At 36.9% G+C, this 16,364-nt stretch overlaps 1 protein-coding gene across 1 annotated transcript in view; it reads left to right on the top strand.

Annotated features, from left to right (window-relative positions):
* The window catches only part of CHST15 (carbohydrate sulfotransferase 15), a 92,974-nt gene that overhangs the window by 59,998 nt on the left and 16,612 nt on the right, over positions 1 to 16,364 (top strand). Inside the window, exons 2-3 of the mRNA XM_060768596.2 lie at positions 10,311 to 11,322; positions 12,802 to 13,141. Coding sequence (XP_060624579.1) covers positions 10,783 to 11,322; positions 12,802 to 13,141 — 880 coding nt within the window. The 5' untranslated portion in view covers positions 10,311 to 10,782. The remainder of the gene's footprint in view (positions 1 to 10,310; positions 11,323 to 12,801; positions 13,142 to 16,364) is intronic.

Here is a 16,364-nt window from a genome sequence, read left to right on the forward strand (position 1 = left end):
ACGAACAGCAAAAATTTAGTGCTACAGTATAGAAACAGTTAACAACCTAACACATTACACAATTACACAATTAATTAAAGGAGTTTAAATTTACATTAAGTTACAATTTAAAAGAGAATTTCTATAAAATTATTGTTGATATATGACAACAGAAAAATAGTCTAGAATGTATTGTGGTGTTTCAATGTTTGCTAGAAATGTGAACAGCATGGACATCGACCTATCTGGTGGATGTGAGAAAAAAAAACTAAAAAGTTCTGGGTTCAAATACATACTTAGATGCAGAGGACCTTAAAAATTAATACCTATTAAGAACCAGAACTTTTTTTTGGGGGCGGGGGGCGGGGGGAGTGTTATGGATGTGCATGGCAGCTAGAGATGCACAAAGATAGAATTTTCCTATGTTATTACCAACATAGGAATGCTTGATAAAATTGAATGAATTAACACAAATTGACCAATTATCAGCTTGGTCAAATTGTGAAAAAAGCCATTCATGATCTTTTTAAAGGTCTGGAAATCTTTGATTAACTTTTTGTGGAAAAACAAAGAAATAGATTTGGTAGCTGTGAGTTTTGAGAATTAATAGGATTTTGTTATCTGTAGAAGTGTATAATGTAATTTTATAGAGAGAGATATAATTATAGTATGTGTGTCTGAAAAGAAATTCAGAAGTCACATTTCTACTTCTATGTATTTCTTTTCCATATCCTATTTGTTTGCTTTATGATAATCTTTTTTCTTTTCTTGTGTATCTTTTCTTTAAATACTTGCAACATTGTATTTAGAAAATGCTAAATAAAAATAATTGACATTAGATGGCAATTCAGACCCATAAGGGTAGCTGTGAAGGAAGTAGATAAGGTTCTCACATGGATAACCCCTCCTAATATTTCCATTGTTTATATATGGATATGGAAGCTCAACAGTAAGGAAAGTTGACAGTGAAAATATCAATGCATTTCTAATGTGACTGGAGGAAAGTTCCACAGATATTTGTAATAGAAAACCACTAGGGCCAAAAAGTCAAATAAATGGATCCAAGATCAAATCAAGGCAAAAAATGACAAAATGAGAACCTTAGACATGTTGTGAGATGACATGACTTATAGGCTAAGATGAGAATTGTCAGTAAAATTGAAAGTGGTAGGAAAAAGAGAAAACTGAATTACAGCGAAATTAACTCAATCAAGGAGATCATGACACTGTATTTGAGAGATCTCCACACAGCTGTTAATAGCCTTTTGTGATGGAGGTCAGTCATCCATAATAAGGCTGTCACAGATCAAAACTTACGTGAAAGTACATAAGAACAAATCACATATACAATAGTGCTCAGTAAGATTGTATGGGATGAATAAGATGATTGTTGAGGAAACAGAGCTCAAATTTTATTGGATGGCAAAATCAACAATGAAATATGAAAATAAATGTTATGTCACTTTAACTGAATGCAGCTCTGGTGAAGAACTAGAGACATCTACCAGTATGAGCCTAGGCTGTTTGTAATGATTTAGAAATATAAAGTACAGCATGGGTCCTGTAGCTATCGGGAAAATGTTCCTGGATCATATGTGGATATGCAGAATTATAGATAATAGTGAACTTATTTTAAAAAGGGACATCTTGCTCGGGAATACCATAGAGCAGTGATTCTCTAACAGCTGGGATTTCTGGGAGTTGTAGGCCAAAAACATCTGGGGACCCCAGGTTGAGAATCACTGCCATAGAGCCATGCTGGAGGACCTGGGAAATGCTTAGAAAGGATTTTTTTTTGTTGAATATGGATAAATCTAGTGAAGTAATGCTACTCCTCTATTCTGCTTTGGTTAGACCACACCTGGAATATTGTGTCCAATTCTGGGCACCACAATTCAAGAGAGATATTGACAAGCTGCAATGTGTCCAGAGGAGGGCGACTAAAATAATCAAGGGTCTGGAGAACAAGCCCTATGAGGAGCAGCTTAAGGAGCTGGGCATGTTTAGCCTGAAGAAGAGAAGGCTGAGAGGAGATATGATAGCCATGTATAAATATATGAGAGGAAGCCACAGGGAGGAGGGAGCAAGCTTGTTTTCTGCTTCCCAGGAGACTAGGACACGAAACAATGGCTTCAAACTACAAGAAAGGAGATTCCATCTGAACATTAGGAAGAACTTCCTGACTGTGAGGGCCGTTCAGCAGTGGAACTCTCTGCCCCGGAGTGTGGTGGAGGCTCCTTCTTTGGAAGCTTTTAAACAGAGGCTGGATGGCCATCTGTCAGGGGTGATTTAAATGCAATATTCCTGCTTCTTGGCAGGGGATTGGGCTGGATGGCCCATGAAGTCTCTTCCAACTCTGATTCTATGATTCTATGAAATCAAAAGTTTGGATATTAGTCCTGTGGTTACTGGAATCATTCACATTCTTATCTTCAAACTCTGGACAAAAAACTGTGTTCTCTTCCTTGGACCATAAAATACAGTAATTTTGAAACATGAATCTATGTTTGTAGAAATCGAAAAGAGTGGTGACTTCAAAGTGGTGAAGTATGAACAGTGTATGCCTAGGTTGGCTAATTTGCTGAATCAGATACATAAAAATATAGAAAAGTGAGGTCCTGGAATTAATGAAGGTTAATATGACTAAGTTACAAGAGTAATGACATAATTACTCAAAGACAATTTCTGTAATGATACATAGTGCAAGATTTTGGAAGGAATATTATGTGTGGGTACCTTTGCTAATCCATACTTATCTCTATTCATTAGGTTATTTTTCAGTATAAGTGCACTTGGAATTTATAGAGTGCTCATGAGGATGCAATGATAAACAATAGTTGTTTATATCATATACAAAAGCCCAAAAATACAAATTAAAAAACAATTGTTAAGTATTTGCTAAACCAGTTGCGATTTATCTTCTCTTGCCATTGGGCTAACATGGTAATCATATTTATTATTTAATATGTACTATTTGGCTTTTAGATTGATGGTGACATAGTTTCCTACTGGCTTATCTATAATTCATTTGATTCAGCAGTGAGGCTTGTCATCTATACCTTGGAGATACATAGAAATGCTTTCATAAGCACCAAACAATTGTTCTCCATCAACATGCTGAGTTCTAGTAGATGGATAGCATAGCCCTAAAAATTATCATGAGTAATTCACATGTAATAAAAGTAAGATGGCAGAGTGTGAACTGCCCTTGGAACCTTAAAATCACATTTCATTAATAGATGGGCTTTGAAATGTATAGCACCTTTGTTCAAATATATTTACAAACTAACTGCAACTTCTCTTAAACAAAGAAAACATGGGCATCTTGGAGCAATAACTTGAAGCGGGAATACATGCCTTCCCTACTTAATATAATAATTATATTTATAATGCTCTTTCCACCAAAGGGAGGAACACCAAATATATACAGTATGACCTGCACATCATCCATAGGCAATCCATTCCAAAATGTATCATGGAAATAGTGGATAATAGCAAAACATTTTGAATAAACAACGTCTCTGGAAGTTGTTATAGAGGACCTCGAGAACATTTTCTTTAGGAATTTGCTAGATCCTCCATGGCAACTCTTTAGTAACTTCTGGTGGAAGCATAGGTTACCTGGAGTGAGTGTATTTTGTCATATGCACATAGGTGAAACCAAGGGTACCACTAAATACAAGAATCAAAACTTTTTAAAAGGTCTAGTCTGAACAGTTCAGACTGAACTGGTAGCCATTATTCTCAGCACCTACTGCAAAACTTTCCCACTGATTTTTGTAATATTATTTGTCTATGTTGCTGTTATTAAAAAAACATTATCATAATGCAGATAATAAATTTATGGGCATATCAATTGTTGGTTTAGGAATGGCAAAGATAAATTTCATTCACAATCAAGCTAGGATCTGACTGCAGATTCTATCAATTCTTACAACCTTGCTTTCCTATTCAAATTGCACTAGTTGTACTTACATTTTTTCAAAAGCATTCCAAAAATTCCAATAGCATCCCCATAAATTCCTCTTCATTTTATTTCCATACGAAGTGTCATAATAAATTAGCTTTTGGGGAGAACGGAATGAGCGAGACTTCAAAGCCTAAGGCAATATTCACAGTCCTAGATTCTGTAATAAAGTTTTGACAGTTCATTTTTGGAAGAATGAGAATGAATGTCACTCATACAAGCTTTGTCTGGCTTCAGTTACAGTACCTTGGACAATTTTTCATCTTTGAAGAAAAATTTCAAATCTATTAACAAAGTAGTGTGTTTTTTAAAAGAAGAAGAATTGTGTTAATCTTCCTGTTTCTGAAGAAGGTTGAGAGCAGGGCAATAGATGTGGAAGAGAACAGAACTGGTGTTAATTTGGATTTCATTGCCAAGTCAAATCAATTACCCTCTAGGATTCAGTACATAAAAGTAGTTAAAAAGTATTTGGGTTTTAAAGTGTATCAAATCACTGAACATGAACTAATATATGACAGATGAGGGAAGACTTGGAAAACCAACTACTGGTGACAATTGGTCAGGCTGAAAAGACCTAGAGATTCCTAGAGAGCTTTTATCTCAAGTTTTTAGAAAGTGTTTTTTATTTATGGTTTTTCTACATTTCTGGGTGTCTTGTACTCTCACCCTAGCAAATATGAATGGCTTGAGCTAACTTTATTCTCACATATGTAGTACAGTGTTCAAAAAAGTTCATACATAATTTTTGAAACAAATCTTTAAGTGGAAAATTGCTTCTGATTTTATGATTATAGTTCTTTTATATTTTTAATAATTTTTATTTAATTTTTTAAAAATAGTTTACATGATTATGATAATATATCATTAGCTTTAGACAGATAGTATAGGGATTGATTACTTAACGATAGAAGTATAGAGTAGAGGGGGGTTGGGTCAGTTAGAAGTGGGGGGGGGCAGGGATAGACAATCTGAGGGGAAGGGGAGCTCCTTTATAAGATGTAACATTTCATGTTTATGTATTTAAAGATGCAACACTACAATTTCCTGATACTGCTTCAGAAGTTGTAGTCCTTGAGTAAAAACACCTTCCAATCACAATGACATTAATCCTTGTAATCCCCTGTTAAAAGATGTTTTCAGGTTTTCTTATATCATCCCACTTACAGTCTTGTACTTAATTTATACATTCATAATGTGCATTTTTATATTTCCCTTCCTTTTCCCCTTTCGTTCACCACTTTTAGTTAAAATCCAGTCAGTGCCAGTAAAATCCAGCCATTTGTGTTTTTTACTGATGTGAACAATCCTATTGAAACACTGATTAACTCATTTCTAAGAGTTTCTCTATTCTTTGTAGAGCATATGTATAATTCTAATTAATGCTTTTTGTGTCCTTATCCAGAATTTCCTTTAAAAACAAAGAGAGATTTCTGAAGTCCTCTTCAGAGAATGCACAATTCTGTATTCTTGTAAACACACCACAAGCCACTTTCTGTTCCTTCCTAATTTAATTATAGACATTTTGTGATCATACAACAGTATGCCTGCAGGCTTATTAGATTTTGATTACTTTTGTAAGAGCCTGAATATTATAAGTAGAGAAAGATTTAGTAAATGCTGCATATTTAACATCTCATAAGGAGACCCTTTTCATTCAAGTCTGTATCTGTTGTTGTTGTTGTTGTTGTTGCCGTTGTTGTTGTGTGCCTTCAAATTGTTTCTGGTTTATGGCAACCCTAAAGTGAACCTATCATGGGGTTTTCTTGGCAATACTTCATTGGGTGAGTGGGCTTATTAACAAAAGATGATCCTCATAATGTACAGTAGCAGCAGTGTGATCCAGCACCAGTAGCCAAAAGTGATACAAATAACAAAAATGCACAGACCAATGTTATATCTTCCATAGGAGTCTTTTCTTTATAGCAAAATAATATGATTGCGCTATTTACAAGAAGAAGGTTTCCATAACACAAATAAAGTTCTTTACGCTTCCTTCTTTGCTTCCACGCTGGACTTCTTTCTCATACAGATAAACAGCTTCACTCTCACAGAGCCTCTTCTCACTCAGAAGTTACACAAGAGCTGCACACAGTAGCTTTTTACACACACCAGCCTTCACATTGAAGCTTCACACACAATGGTCCTCAACCTAGGGTGTCTTCTCACACCAGGCCTCTCACACACTGAGGCCTACTAACTCTGAGGCGTTCTCATACGGAGGCATACTAACACACTGAGGCTCTTCTCCCACAGAGGCCACTCACAAACTGAGGGCTACTAAGCTACAGGGATACCTGCTTATATTGAACTGCAGCTTTTGCTGAGTTATTGCATCCATTTAACCATGTAATTACATTTTTGTAATAAAAATACGTAGTTAATATTTAATATTTCTGACAGACGTGTCCAGATAATGTTTACTTTTTCTGAGGCTGGGAGAATGGGACTTGCCTAACCTTCACTCATCAGGGTTTGAACCCAGATCTCCACAGTGTGGTCCATTGCTCAAACCGTTACTGAATGCTGGCTTTTCAGTGTATACTAGATGTGCTAGGAAATCATAGATAAAAGATGCCTGCATATCTTCAACGCCAATTATGAATCTTGGGTATTTACATGCAGCTCCTTTTCTCATATTTATCAAGAAGTTATACCCTGAAAAGCTTGGTGCAACTCACAAGTAGCTATAAGCGCAGTTGTTTAAATAAAATAGACTGCTTGAAGCATTTTGAATTCTGACTGATTTCCTTTGGGACCAAGCTTTCTTCTATTTTGCAATCTGAATAATGTAGTCTCATGAGAAGATTTTAAAAAGCACACAAAGAAATTTGCCTAAGCTTGGACTGGGAATTACACTGCACTACATCAGAAAAGCTCAGGGATGGAAGAGTCCCCTTGGTTTCAAAGTTCAGGAGCTGCTTGGACTTTCCATCTTTAGGGTAGCTGAGGAATATACAGTTTTCTTTGAGCTTTAAAAATCAACATCTTAAAGAGTCTTTAGGACTGGAACAAAAAACAGCAAAATAATTTTGGGGTTTTTTTTTGTGTACAAGTTGCTTAGTTGATCAGCAAACTATTTCCCATAATTAGACATGCAGTTTGGAGAGAAAAAGTTTTAAAAAATGATTCTACTTCAGCAGAAAACGTTTTGCTTTTTGAAGCCTCATTGCCAGAAGACAATGCCTTATTTGTGGAGAAGATCCTTCACAGTACATTAGCCATTCATTTTTTGATATGGGAATAGCACCTAGTTAAAATAACTTGTGATATGCTACTTTTAATTTAGCATGACAGAGATTGCTGAGTTCAATTTTTTGGTGTATGATATGTAGTTGCATATGTAAGATTGCCCAAAAGGCATCCTATGTGAAATATATTTTGAAGGTATTTTAAAATATCAAAAATGTTGCTGTCTCATTGAAAGATGATTCTGTTAAACACATTAATTAATTTAGGTTGCAATCCTCTGATCCTAATACAGCATCAGGGAGGCTATAAAAAGGAGCAAAACCTCCTTTGCAATAATTGATGATAATCCTTCCTTGAAAGGCAAGATTCAGTCTTGGAAAGTCCTGTTCAGTCAGAACTCCATCTCAGACAGAAAGGAAAGGTACACGTTAGGTGGGTATTCTTGGACCTACTGGATTCACAACTTCCCCAGTCTCCAAAGATATTCACAGCATGGAGTTACAGTGTTTTAAATTGAAAAACCAGAGCCTAGAAGATGAACCAGAGCCTATCTTCCAACTCTTTGATTCTATGATTCTATGATTCTATGAAACAGATTGTCAGACTGAAACCACCAAGATCAGAACACTCAGTCAGTGGTGTCTCTTTCTCTTACATATTCAGCCATAAATCCGATTACATTTTGATGCACCTGATGCATGTTTTTATTGAGGATTTACTGACTTATGTTTTTATTGATATTGTTATGATTTTATTGATGTTAATGTTTTAAATTGTATTTGTATTTGTGGCATTGAATTTTGCCTTGTAAACTGCCTGGAGTTGCCGCAAGGCTGAGAGGCTGAGAGGGACGGTATACAAATAAAGTAAATAAATAAAATAAATAAATAATGCACCTTGCCTCCAAAACCATTCATTGAACTTTGTGCATATTATAGGGCCATGATGGTGAACCTATGACACGTGTTTCAGCACTGACACGCATGGCTATTTTTGATGACACATGGCCACATGCAGTCGCATACAGAGAAGTACACCTTATAAGAGCCAATCTAATTCCATCCTTAAATTTGTAAAAGGCTCTAAACATTTAACATCTGCATGTTTGAGCATTGTTCACTCCATAACTCAGCATGGAATATACATTTTTCTTATTTAAACTATAAATATTGCAAAATTATGAGGGTTTTTTCTCGAAGTTGACACCCCACCCAAGTTATGCTCAGGTTTTTGGCAAATTTTGACACACCAAGCTCAAAAGGTTACCCATCACTGTTATAGGGCATAAAGAGTTCTAGTACTGTGGAAGCTGCTTTAAACAATAGGAGACATTGTGGATCCTTGAATGCCCAACTACCTTTTCCTGTATCAGATCAGATAATGAACCATTCAAGCCTCTTTAAACAGCATATTTCCTCTTGAAATTTGCTATTTTTTGAATATTAGCTTTTATCTGCAATTCAGTGGATTGTTTCTAGGGAGACTGAATATACTATATTGATCTTGAGAAGAATAGATTATCAATTAATGCCGCTCCTAAGATATTCCTACTTCGTAAAGATTGTTACTAATTACTAGTCTTGTACATTTCTATGGAATCACTATCCATTTCTGTTTGTTTCATTTGTTAGGCCCAGTGTATGTTTTTGAGCACCTCTCCTGAACATTTTTGGACCATTGGCCAACATGGGCAACCTTCCTAGACTCTCCTTCTCCTCGGTTTTAGGACTAGAGGAGTGAAAATCACCACACATGGTGGGCACATCTACCACTCTTAGCTCACCAAGTTTTATAACGGTTGGGTCATTCCCCGATTTGTCAGGATTTTTTTCTTTCTACAAATAAAGTCTTTTTTAAAACATTTCCTCTTCCCCCTGCTGGCTCTGTCTTCTAACTTCTCTAGGAGCACCAGGAGGAGGGAAGGCACCATTTTTTCCCTTCCAAATGATGCACCCACACACTCACCATACACACAGCCCAGTGCCCAGCCCCACTCACTTATTCTTTAACTGGCAGCAATGGGGTGGGGATTCCCCTCCCTTTCCCATCATTTCTGGCAATGACATGGTTTGTCTTGGAGAACTGCCACCTTGGGCCCGTGCTTGCTGCAGCTGTGCTGTGTGCCCTTCTCCTTCTCCTCTGTCTCTCATGCAAGGAAAGCACCTCCAATACCTCTCCTCTATCTCCTTCACACTTCTTACCCTCTCCTCCTTCCTCCTCTTTGGTTCTTGGAGCTGCCACTGGTGGCTTGGGTCATTGCTGCTGCTGCTGCCTGGCTTTAGTCTAGAGTAAGAGGTGTAAAGGAGAAAGGGGCTGGAGGTGCCTTCCTTGCATGAGAGATGGAGGCAACAGCAGCAAGCAATGAACCAAGGCGGTGCCAGGGCAGCTCCAGGAGCCAAGGAGGAGGGAGAAGGAGTCACACATGCACTATCCAAGGCATTTTAAGGAGGCTTCCCACATGGAGATAAGGACGAATGATGACCTCCTAGAAGAGGAGAGTAAATTAGGGTTTTATTTTTGTTTGCTGCGGGGTTAATAAAAAGGATTAAACTGTGCTCACGAAAAGAAGGTGCACAAATGGTTACCATTCAAACTTTCATTTCATTTCATGGTTATTTTCATCCCGGAGGGGGGTTTATTGTATCATGCCATCCAAATGAAAGAAACAGTACAAAAACACAGATTAAATGGCAGAAATGGTTACTACGCACATGTCTACTAATTATTAATGTTTATTTTTATTGATGAGTTCTAATTTTGTTTTTGTTGTATATTTTATATGTTCTGATTGCACTATTGTAGCCTTGTTAGCTGCCCTGAGTTCTTTTGGGAGCTGAGGTGGATATAACTGAAGCTATTATTATTATTATTATTATTAACTAATTTCATAATTGTAATTTGTAAACTATAACATCCTCACATATTTGTGAGCTTGATGAATTTTAACAAATTTCCAGGGAATGGTTTGTACTATCAAAATCATTAATATAAAAGAAAGTAAACTGTGTGGTTCAACAAATTCACTCAAATGCATCAGATCCCATTAGCAGTCCAGTGCTAATGTTTTGATTATTGCTAGTCCATTATTTGGTGCAGTGATTAATAACTGAATTTGCCTTTCATGTAGATATTTGATTATTTGATTTAATTATTTTATTTCTCTGTTTTCTTTTAGGTTATATGACAAAATCTTCCCAAGCAGTGTGATAAAAAAATGGAACTTCAAAGAATTCCTCTGCTGTAGACTTTGCATTTAAAGGACTATATTTAAAACTCAAAGGAATATATTCTTTCACCTAGCTATTTTTTAATTTTTAATGAAATTCAAGGATGATAGATTTACAGTGTTTTTTGTTTATTTTTGCTCAGTGCAATGAAATCCCATTATCTTCATTTTGTTCAATGGGGAATACCTGAGTTTTTTGTTAGTAACTTCTTTATATACCATTGATTCAAATACCTATGTATAACACACTTCTTAAAATTCATTTTCCATTCAAGTGTTACATTTTTTAAACTTCTGACTTCAAATTGATTGTATAAGGACACTAAGAATTTTGATTGTAGAATATGACTTAAATTCATTTGAGCTTTCTGTCTGACTGCTATAAATGCCTCCTTAAATCAATATCCTTGTTAGTATTAATATGAGGCATTGCATTCATTGTTGCATAGCATTGTTACCAAATGACTTGCACAAACAGTGTTTCAGGTGTCAGGGACAAAGTCACAATATCCAGAAGCATCCTCTATGCAGAGGAGAAAATAAAGTTCTGTTGCACTTGGATAGCAAACAGATGAACTTGCTTGCAGTTTTGGAAGTAAGGACTGTTCACAATGAGAGCTGGACTGGACTGTTTTGCTTGAAGAAAGGGAAGCTATGCAGCTTAATGTTTGGATTAATAATAATGATGCTAGTGATGGCATCGTATATATTGACTGGAGCTAAGGGTGGCCTCTTGCTGATACAGCCAGTGCTCCGTTATGGAACTTTTACCAGCAATTCAGACTTGGACAATGAGAGTCTTGGTGACATGAAAGACCATTACCAAACATCTAAAATGAATATTTCATATGCAAAGGATTATCCAAGCATTAAAATAGTCATTGATACTATTACTTCAAACATTGAATTCATAACCAGACATCTTCCAGACCTGGAAGATCTGAAGAAACAAGAAATGCACGTGAGTAAGTTTTGTTTTCTTGAGGGTGGTGGGCTTGACAATTTGGACAGTTGTCCCCTTAAATTAGGATACTGAGATTTATTGTTTAGAGAGCATGCAGATACATTTCATTTTATATTATTATTATTATTATTATTATTATTATTAGGCAATCATTTGGCTTTGTTTATGTGTACTGCCATGCCCCCACAGAGGCTTTTTTGTTTTCTTTGTCAAGCCTTAATTGTCCCCTTGGTTAGAATGAGTTCGGTTATTTTTTGTATTGTTTTCTGTGGGAGGGAACCCTAATTAGACACTGTCCTTTAAGAACCCTATACCCAGAGATAGCACTTGCAGTCCTTCTGAGCAACTCCTTTGCAGCCATTTAGTTAGTCAAAGGATGCCAGGAGGCTAAAGGCTGCAACATTTTTCATATCTAAGGTTGAGGAAACTCAGTTTAAGAAGTTTAAGGTTTAGGAAACTCCAGTTCAAGGTTGAGGAAACTAAGTTTAAGAAGACAAAGCCAGATTAAGGACACAGGAAAGAGGCCAGAAATGAAGATCTCTTTGAAAGTAATCAATAGACTATCAGTTAGGTTCTGAGCCCCCATCTGTTCCTTATTCAGTTATTAGTCAGACCCCAGGAAGAATTAGGACACTGATCTTTCATACAATTAAATTATTTTGTTGTGAGTTTCCAACTTTGTTCTCACCAAAAATTGGGTACTTGAAAGTTAGCGTGGGGGACAGAACATGTACTCCAGATATTGCATCACAGGTACTGTGATGAACAGCAATAATATGAAAAATCTCATACATTGTCTACAAAGCCTTGGGATTTTTTTAAAATACTAGCATAGTTCCAGGACAAGTTGCAGCCTATGGAGGATTCCCTTCATGTCTGCTGCTGCTTTTTTTGGGATCTGCAGTTTACTTGGATGGTTAGATAGATAGGAACAGTGGTGTATAATTTTAGTGGATGGGCTGTACATATATGAACAAATTCTCTTTTAGTCAGGCTATATGAGGAGGGCAATGTGGCTGTCCAAATATTATGGGGAACATTATAGAAAGTAGATGATTACAATGTCTTTAAGGTGTCACAGTGAAAGAAATAAGAGGGTTGAGCCTTTAAAATTTCCTGTTGTAGCCAATCGAATCTTTGCCGAATGAAAATGGCAACACTCCTCCCCTTTTGACTAATTTCGAGATAAACAGAATGAGGGGTCAGCTGACAATGGGCCCTGAAACAGGATGCCTTTGGCCAAATGGTGCACCAATAGGATGCAAGCTAGATAGTCATTAGTGTGTGAGTGTGTTTCATAGCTGGAGTACACAAATGTATTCCTCTCCACTGCCAGCTCTACATATTTTCCTGGTCCTGGAGCTGAGCAGCAATATATGGCAGCTAATACAATGTTACTGGAATGTAAAAAGAATGGAAACATACTACTATACTTTTCTACTGCATTAACTAAAACTTTCCTGCTTTATGTTGCAGATGTTCTCAGTAATTCCTAGCAAGTTTCTTTCAAACAGCAAGAATCCCTGCTGGTATGAAGAGTACCAAGGAAACACTACCAGAAATCCTTATGCTACAAACTCCTACGCATTATATTCCAAACGTTTCCGGACAATATTTGATTACCTTAGGAAGGTATTTTGGAATCATTTGTATCATTACAAGGACAAGCATTATCGGCTTCGCTGTCTTCCCCATTTTTACATCATAGGTCAGCCAAAGTGTGGGACAACAGATCTTTATGACAGACTCAGGTTACATCCTGATGTGAGATTTTCGGCAATTAAAGAGCCCCACTGGTGGACAAGAAAACGGTTTGGTGAGTATAAACACCTGTTCTGACATTTCAGAGTAATATTTGGTGAGTGGTTGTTCTTCCTTAGCAAGTAGAATCTCTTGGGTCCTGAAGTTTCTGGGTACCCAAGAGGCAATAAATGTGATGCTGCAGAAATGAGGCCTTATTGCTTGGATCTGCCAAACTAATATAATTTTGTATGAGATAGCTCACCCTAAACCTGCAGCTGAATATAGGGAATCCCACTAATTGAAACTATTGTGTACAAATGTTTATATCTCCATACTCCAAAATGTGATCATTGCTGTGAACATATTATGTCATGTTCAAAAATTATTGATATATAACCACCCTCTTGTTATTTTATAGGGTAATTAGATTGTTTCCAAAGCTGTGTACAGAACAACTTAAGCACCTCAAAATTGTACATTGAAATGTATTAGTACTGTTACCACCAAAACAAGAATTAGCTAGATCAGAGGAAAGTTGCCTAGCAAGTCTAAAATGATTAGTTTTGTTTCTTTGGGCATAAGCGTCTGTCTGAACAAGGCCGCTTCTGTGTCAGTCTTAGAGCACATCTGCTCCATCTTAGACAAAAAGCGTAGGCACAAAAATCAGGGAGCAGGTTGTGTGTGTGTGAATTTTCAAATTACATTTACTTCCTATTCTTTCTCTGTGGAATTCAGACTAGTGTACGTGGTTCTTTATTTTGACCCTTGTAATATTGGGGCAAGGTTGGATGGAAACATAATGATAGCTCTGAAGCAGGGATTGAAAGAATCGAGGGTTCAGACTCATCTGGCTGACCACTATAGAAAACAGGATGTGAAACTGGTTAGATAGGCTCATCTTATTTTATTTTATTTCTTGTGGTGCCTGGTGTAGCAAATTTGTGAAGTAATGCTGCTGTAGGGCCCAAGAAGCATTGTGTGTAGAAAATTAAGTAATAACCACCCAGGCTCTAGTGCTGGGCAGTTACTAGTTTACGGTGCTAGAATCTGATTATCTGTATCTGGCATTTTCAGTTGATGGAAAGATATTGGCAACTGCCAAAGAGTACTAATCCCATACCATCATGTGGTTGGCAGAGGTTCCCTGAATGTTCTCTAGGAGAACAGATGATAGTTCCATGATAATTATCTTACCCAGATCATCATATTTGTCAGTTTGCATTTGCCTAATCTAACACAAGTGTGCTGAGCAGCGTGCTTGTTCTCAACTCATGGTAGCTCATTCAGGGACACAGTGATGACAGTATCTAATGTGTAATGTCCTCCTTGCTTGAGTGCCAGTTTGGCTGGAGTGAGCATGGGAAGCAATTATGATTATTATCTAAAACTAGAAAAAGTTTCACCATCTGGCACCATCTCTGTCCCTGCTGTCATACTTCTAGTGGCTTCCTAAGATTGTTCAGGGCCTGGAGAACAGATTGTTATTATTTCCCTCAACATCCTTGAGGTTATCTCGAGATTTTGGAGCACCTGGAAATACATTTTAAGTAGTTGCCCTGTAACAATGAGCTCCCACCCTTCCTGCTGCCTTCAGTATGTCTAATTGTTTTTGTTCTCTTGTGTCCTGAGACACATGGGAGCAGCTGAGCCTCTGAGGAGTTGATTACCAATGTTTTGGCTATTTGTCCTACAGGTGACTTTGAAGGCAGTGGCTTTTACTACCCAGAGTAATATTTTTTGCAACAGACAGATTCAGTTGTTTGTTCTTCCCTCAATCTGCTCTTAAGCAGAGTACTCAGTAGATGTGAGATGAACTAAGTTGAGTGGGATTTTAATTAATATGTGTTGTTCTTTCAAGCACATTCCCGTTTATCAGTATTTTCTTTGTCTTATAGTCATCCTGAGAACTGCATTTGTCCTGTAAACAGTTCTTGCATCTTGTCAAATAAAATGTAATTTGTTGAAAGTAATTACTACAGGTTATTGAGGCCAGACCCAAAGAATGGCTGCCCTCAAGACTAGATCCATCCAATCAAGCTGAGTCTGGGCTTGGTCAGTACGTGGATGAGACATTGCCTGGAAATATTCTGTATATTATGGGTAGGATAGAAGCAAAACAAGCCATTTACAAAAATGAATAGTAATTTCCACAAACCAGCGTTACCAACACTGTCTGTAGGAGGATAAATCTTTTTTTGGCATTGACATTGACAAGGATATTCTTGGAGATTCTGTGAAGCTGAACTATTTTAAAAAAGTGCTTGTCTTATAGTAGCAGAGCAGAATTGCTCTAGGTGGCATGAATGAAGTACAGATTCATTCATGTAAGAGCTAATCTTCCTCGGTGCTACAATGGTACTCTGTTTCTTCATTATCAGTGCTTTGATGTCCATCAGGAAATGCGGAGCTTTCATCTGCATCTTGCAATTGCTGTAAGACATTTTCCAGAGACATGTTAACTCTCCACTTTTTTTTCCAGTGCTTCTGTTTGGTTCCTTTTGCAAGTTTCAGTGCAATGTTGCATTTATTTGGATTTTTCCTATTGATTTGGGATTCTGCAATATTTAGACTGTATTCTCTTATAGTAGATGTTACTGTCTAGTAAATGAATCATCCTCAAGGAAGAAGTGTTCCTGTTTATTGGATTTCTCTAGCAAATATTTTTATTTGAATCTTCCAGTAAAGATTCAAATAAAGATTTTCCAATAAAGATTTATTAGAATAGAGGAACAAAGTATATTATTGCTCTTATCTTTGCTTCTGCATTACAGGGTGAGCAGCTCTTGTCTAAAATTCTGAAATCTGAAATACCCAAAAATTGTCTGAGATAGTGATACCTTCGCTTTCTCTTGACTCAATATTTTGGGCCCAAGCATTGTGGGTAAGGATCCCCATCCTGTACAAACACATTTATTTATTTATTTACAATATTTATAATCTGCCCTTCACACCCCAAAGCGGACTCAGGATGGATCACAATGCACACATACACGATAAACATTCAATGCCATTTTGAACATACAAGACATACAGACAGATAGAGGCCATTCTTCCACTTTGGATCCTGGAGGTTGCTTGATTCGGCCACAGGGGGAGCTCTCGTTCATCCACTATGGCGCCAAGCCTTTTTATCATAGTATTTCCTCTTGCTCTCCAACATTTTTATGGTGTCATAAATTAACCTCCCCGCTTTAAGCGGTCCCTAATTTATTTACTCACAGCTCACAGCTGTTTCAAATTGCTTAAGTGGACAGTGAGCTGGGCAATTTTTAACAGCTATTTTTTTAACAGATATT

This window comes from Anolis sagrei, chromosome 3, assembly GCF_037176765.1.
Source record: "Anolis sagrei isolate rAnoSag1 chromosome 3, rAnoSag1.mat, whole genome shotgun sequence".
In the NCBI taxonomy this organism is placed as follows: Eukaryota; Metazoa; Chordata; class Lepidosauria; order Squamata; family Dactyloidae; genus Anolis; species Anolis sagrei.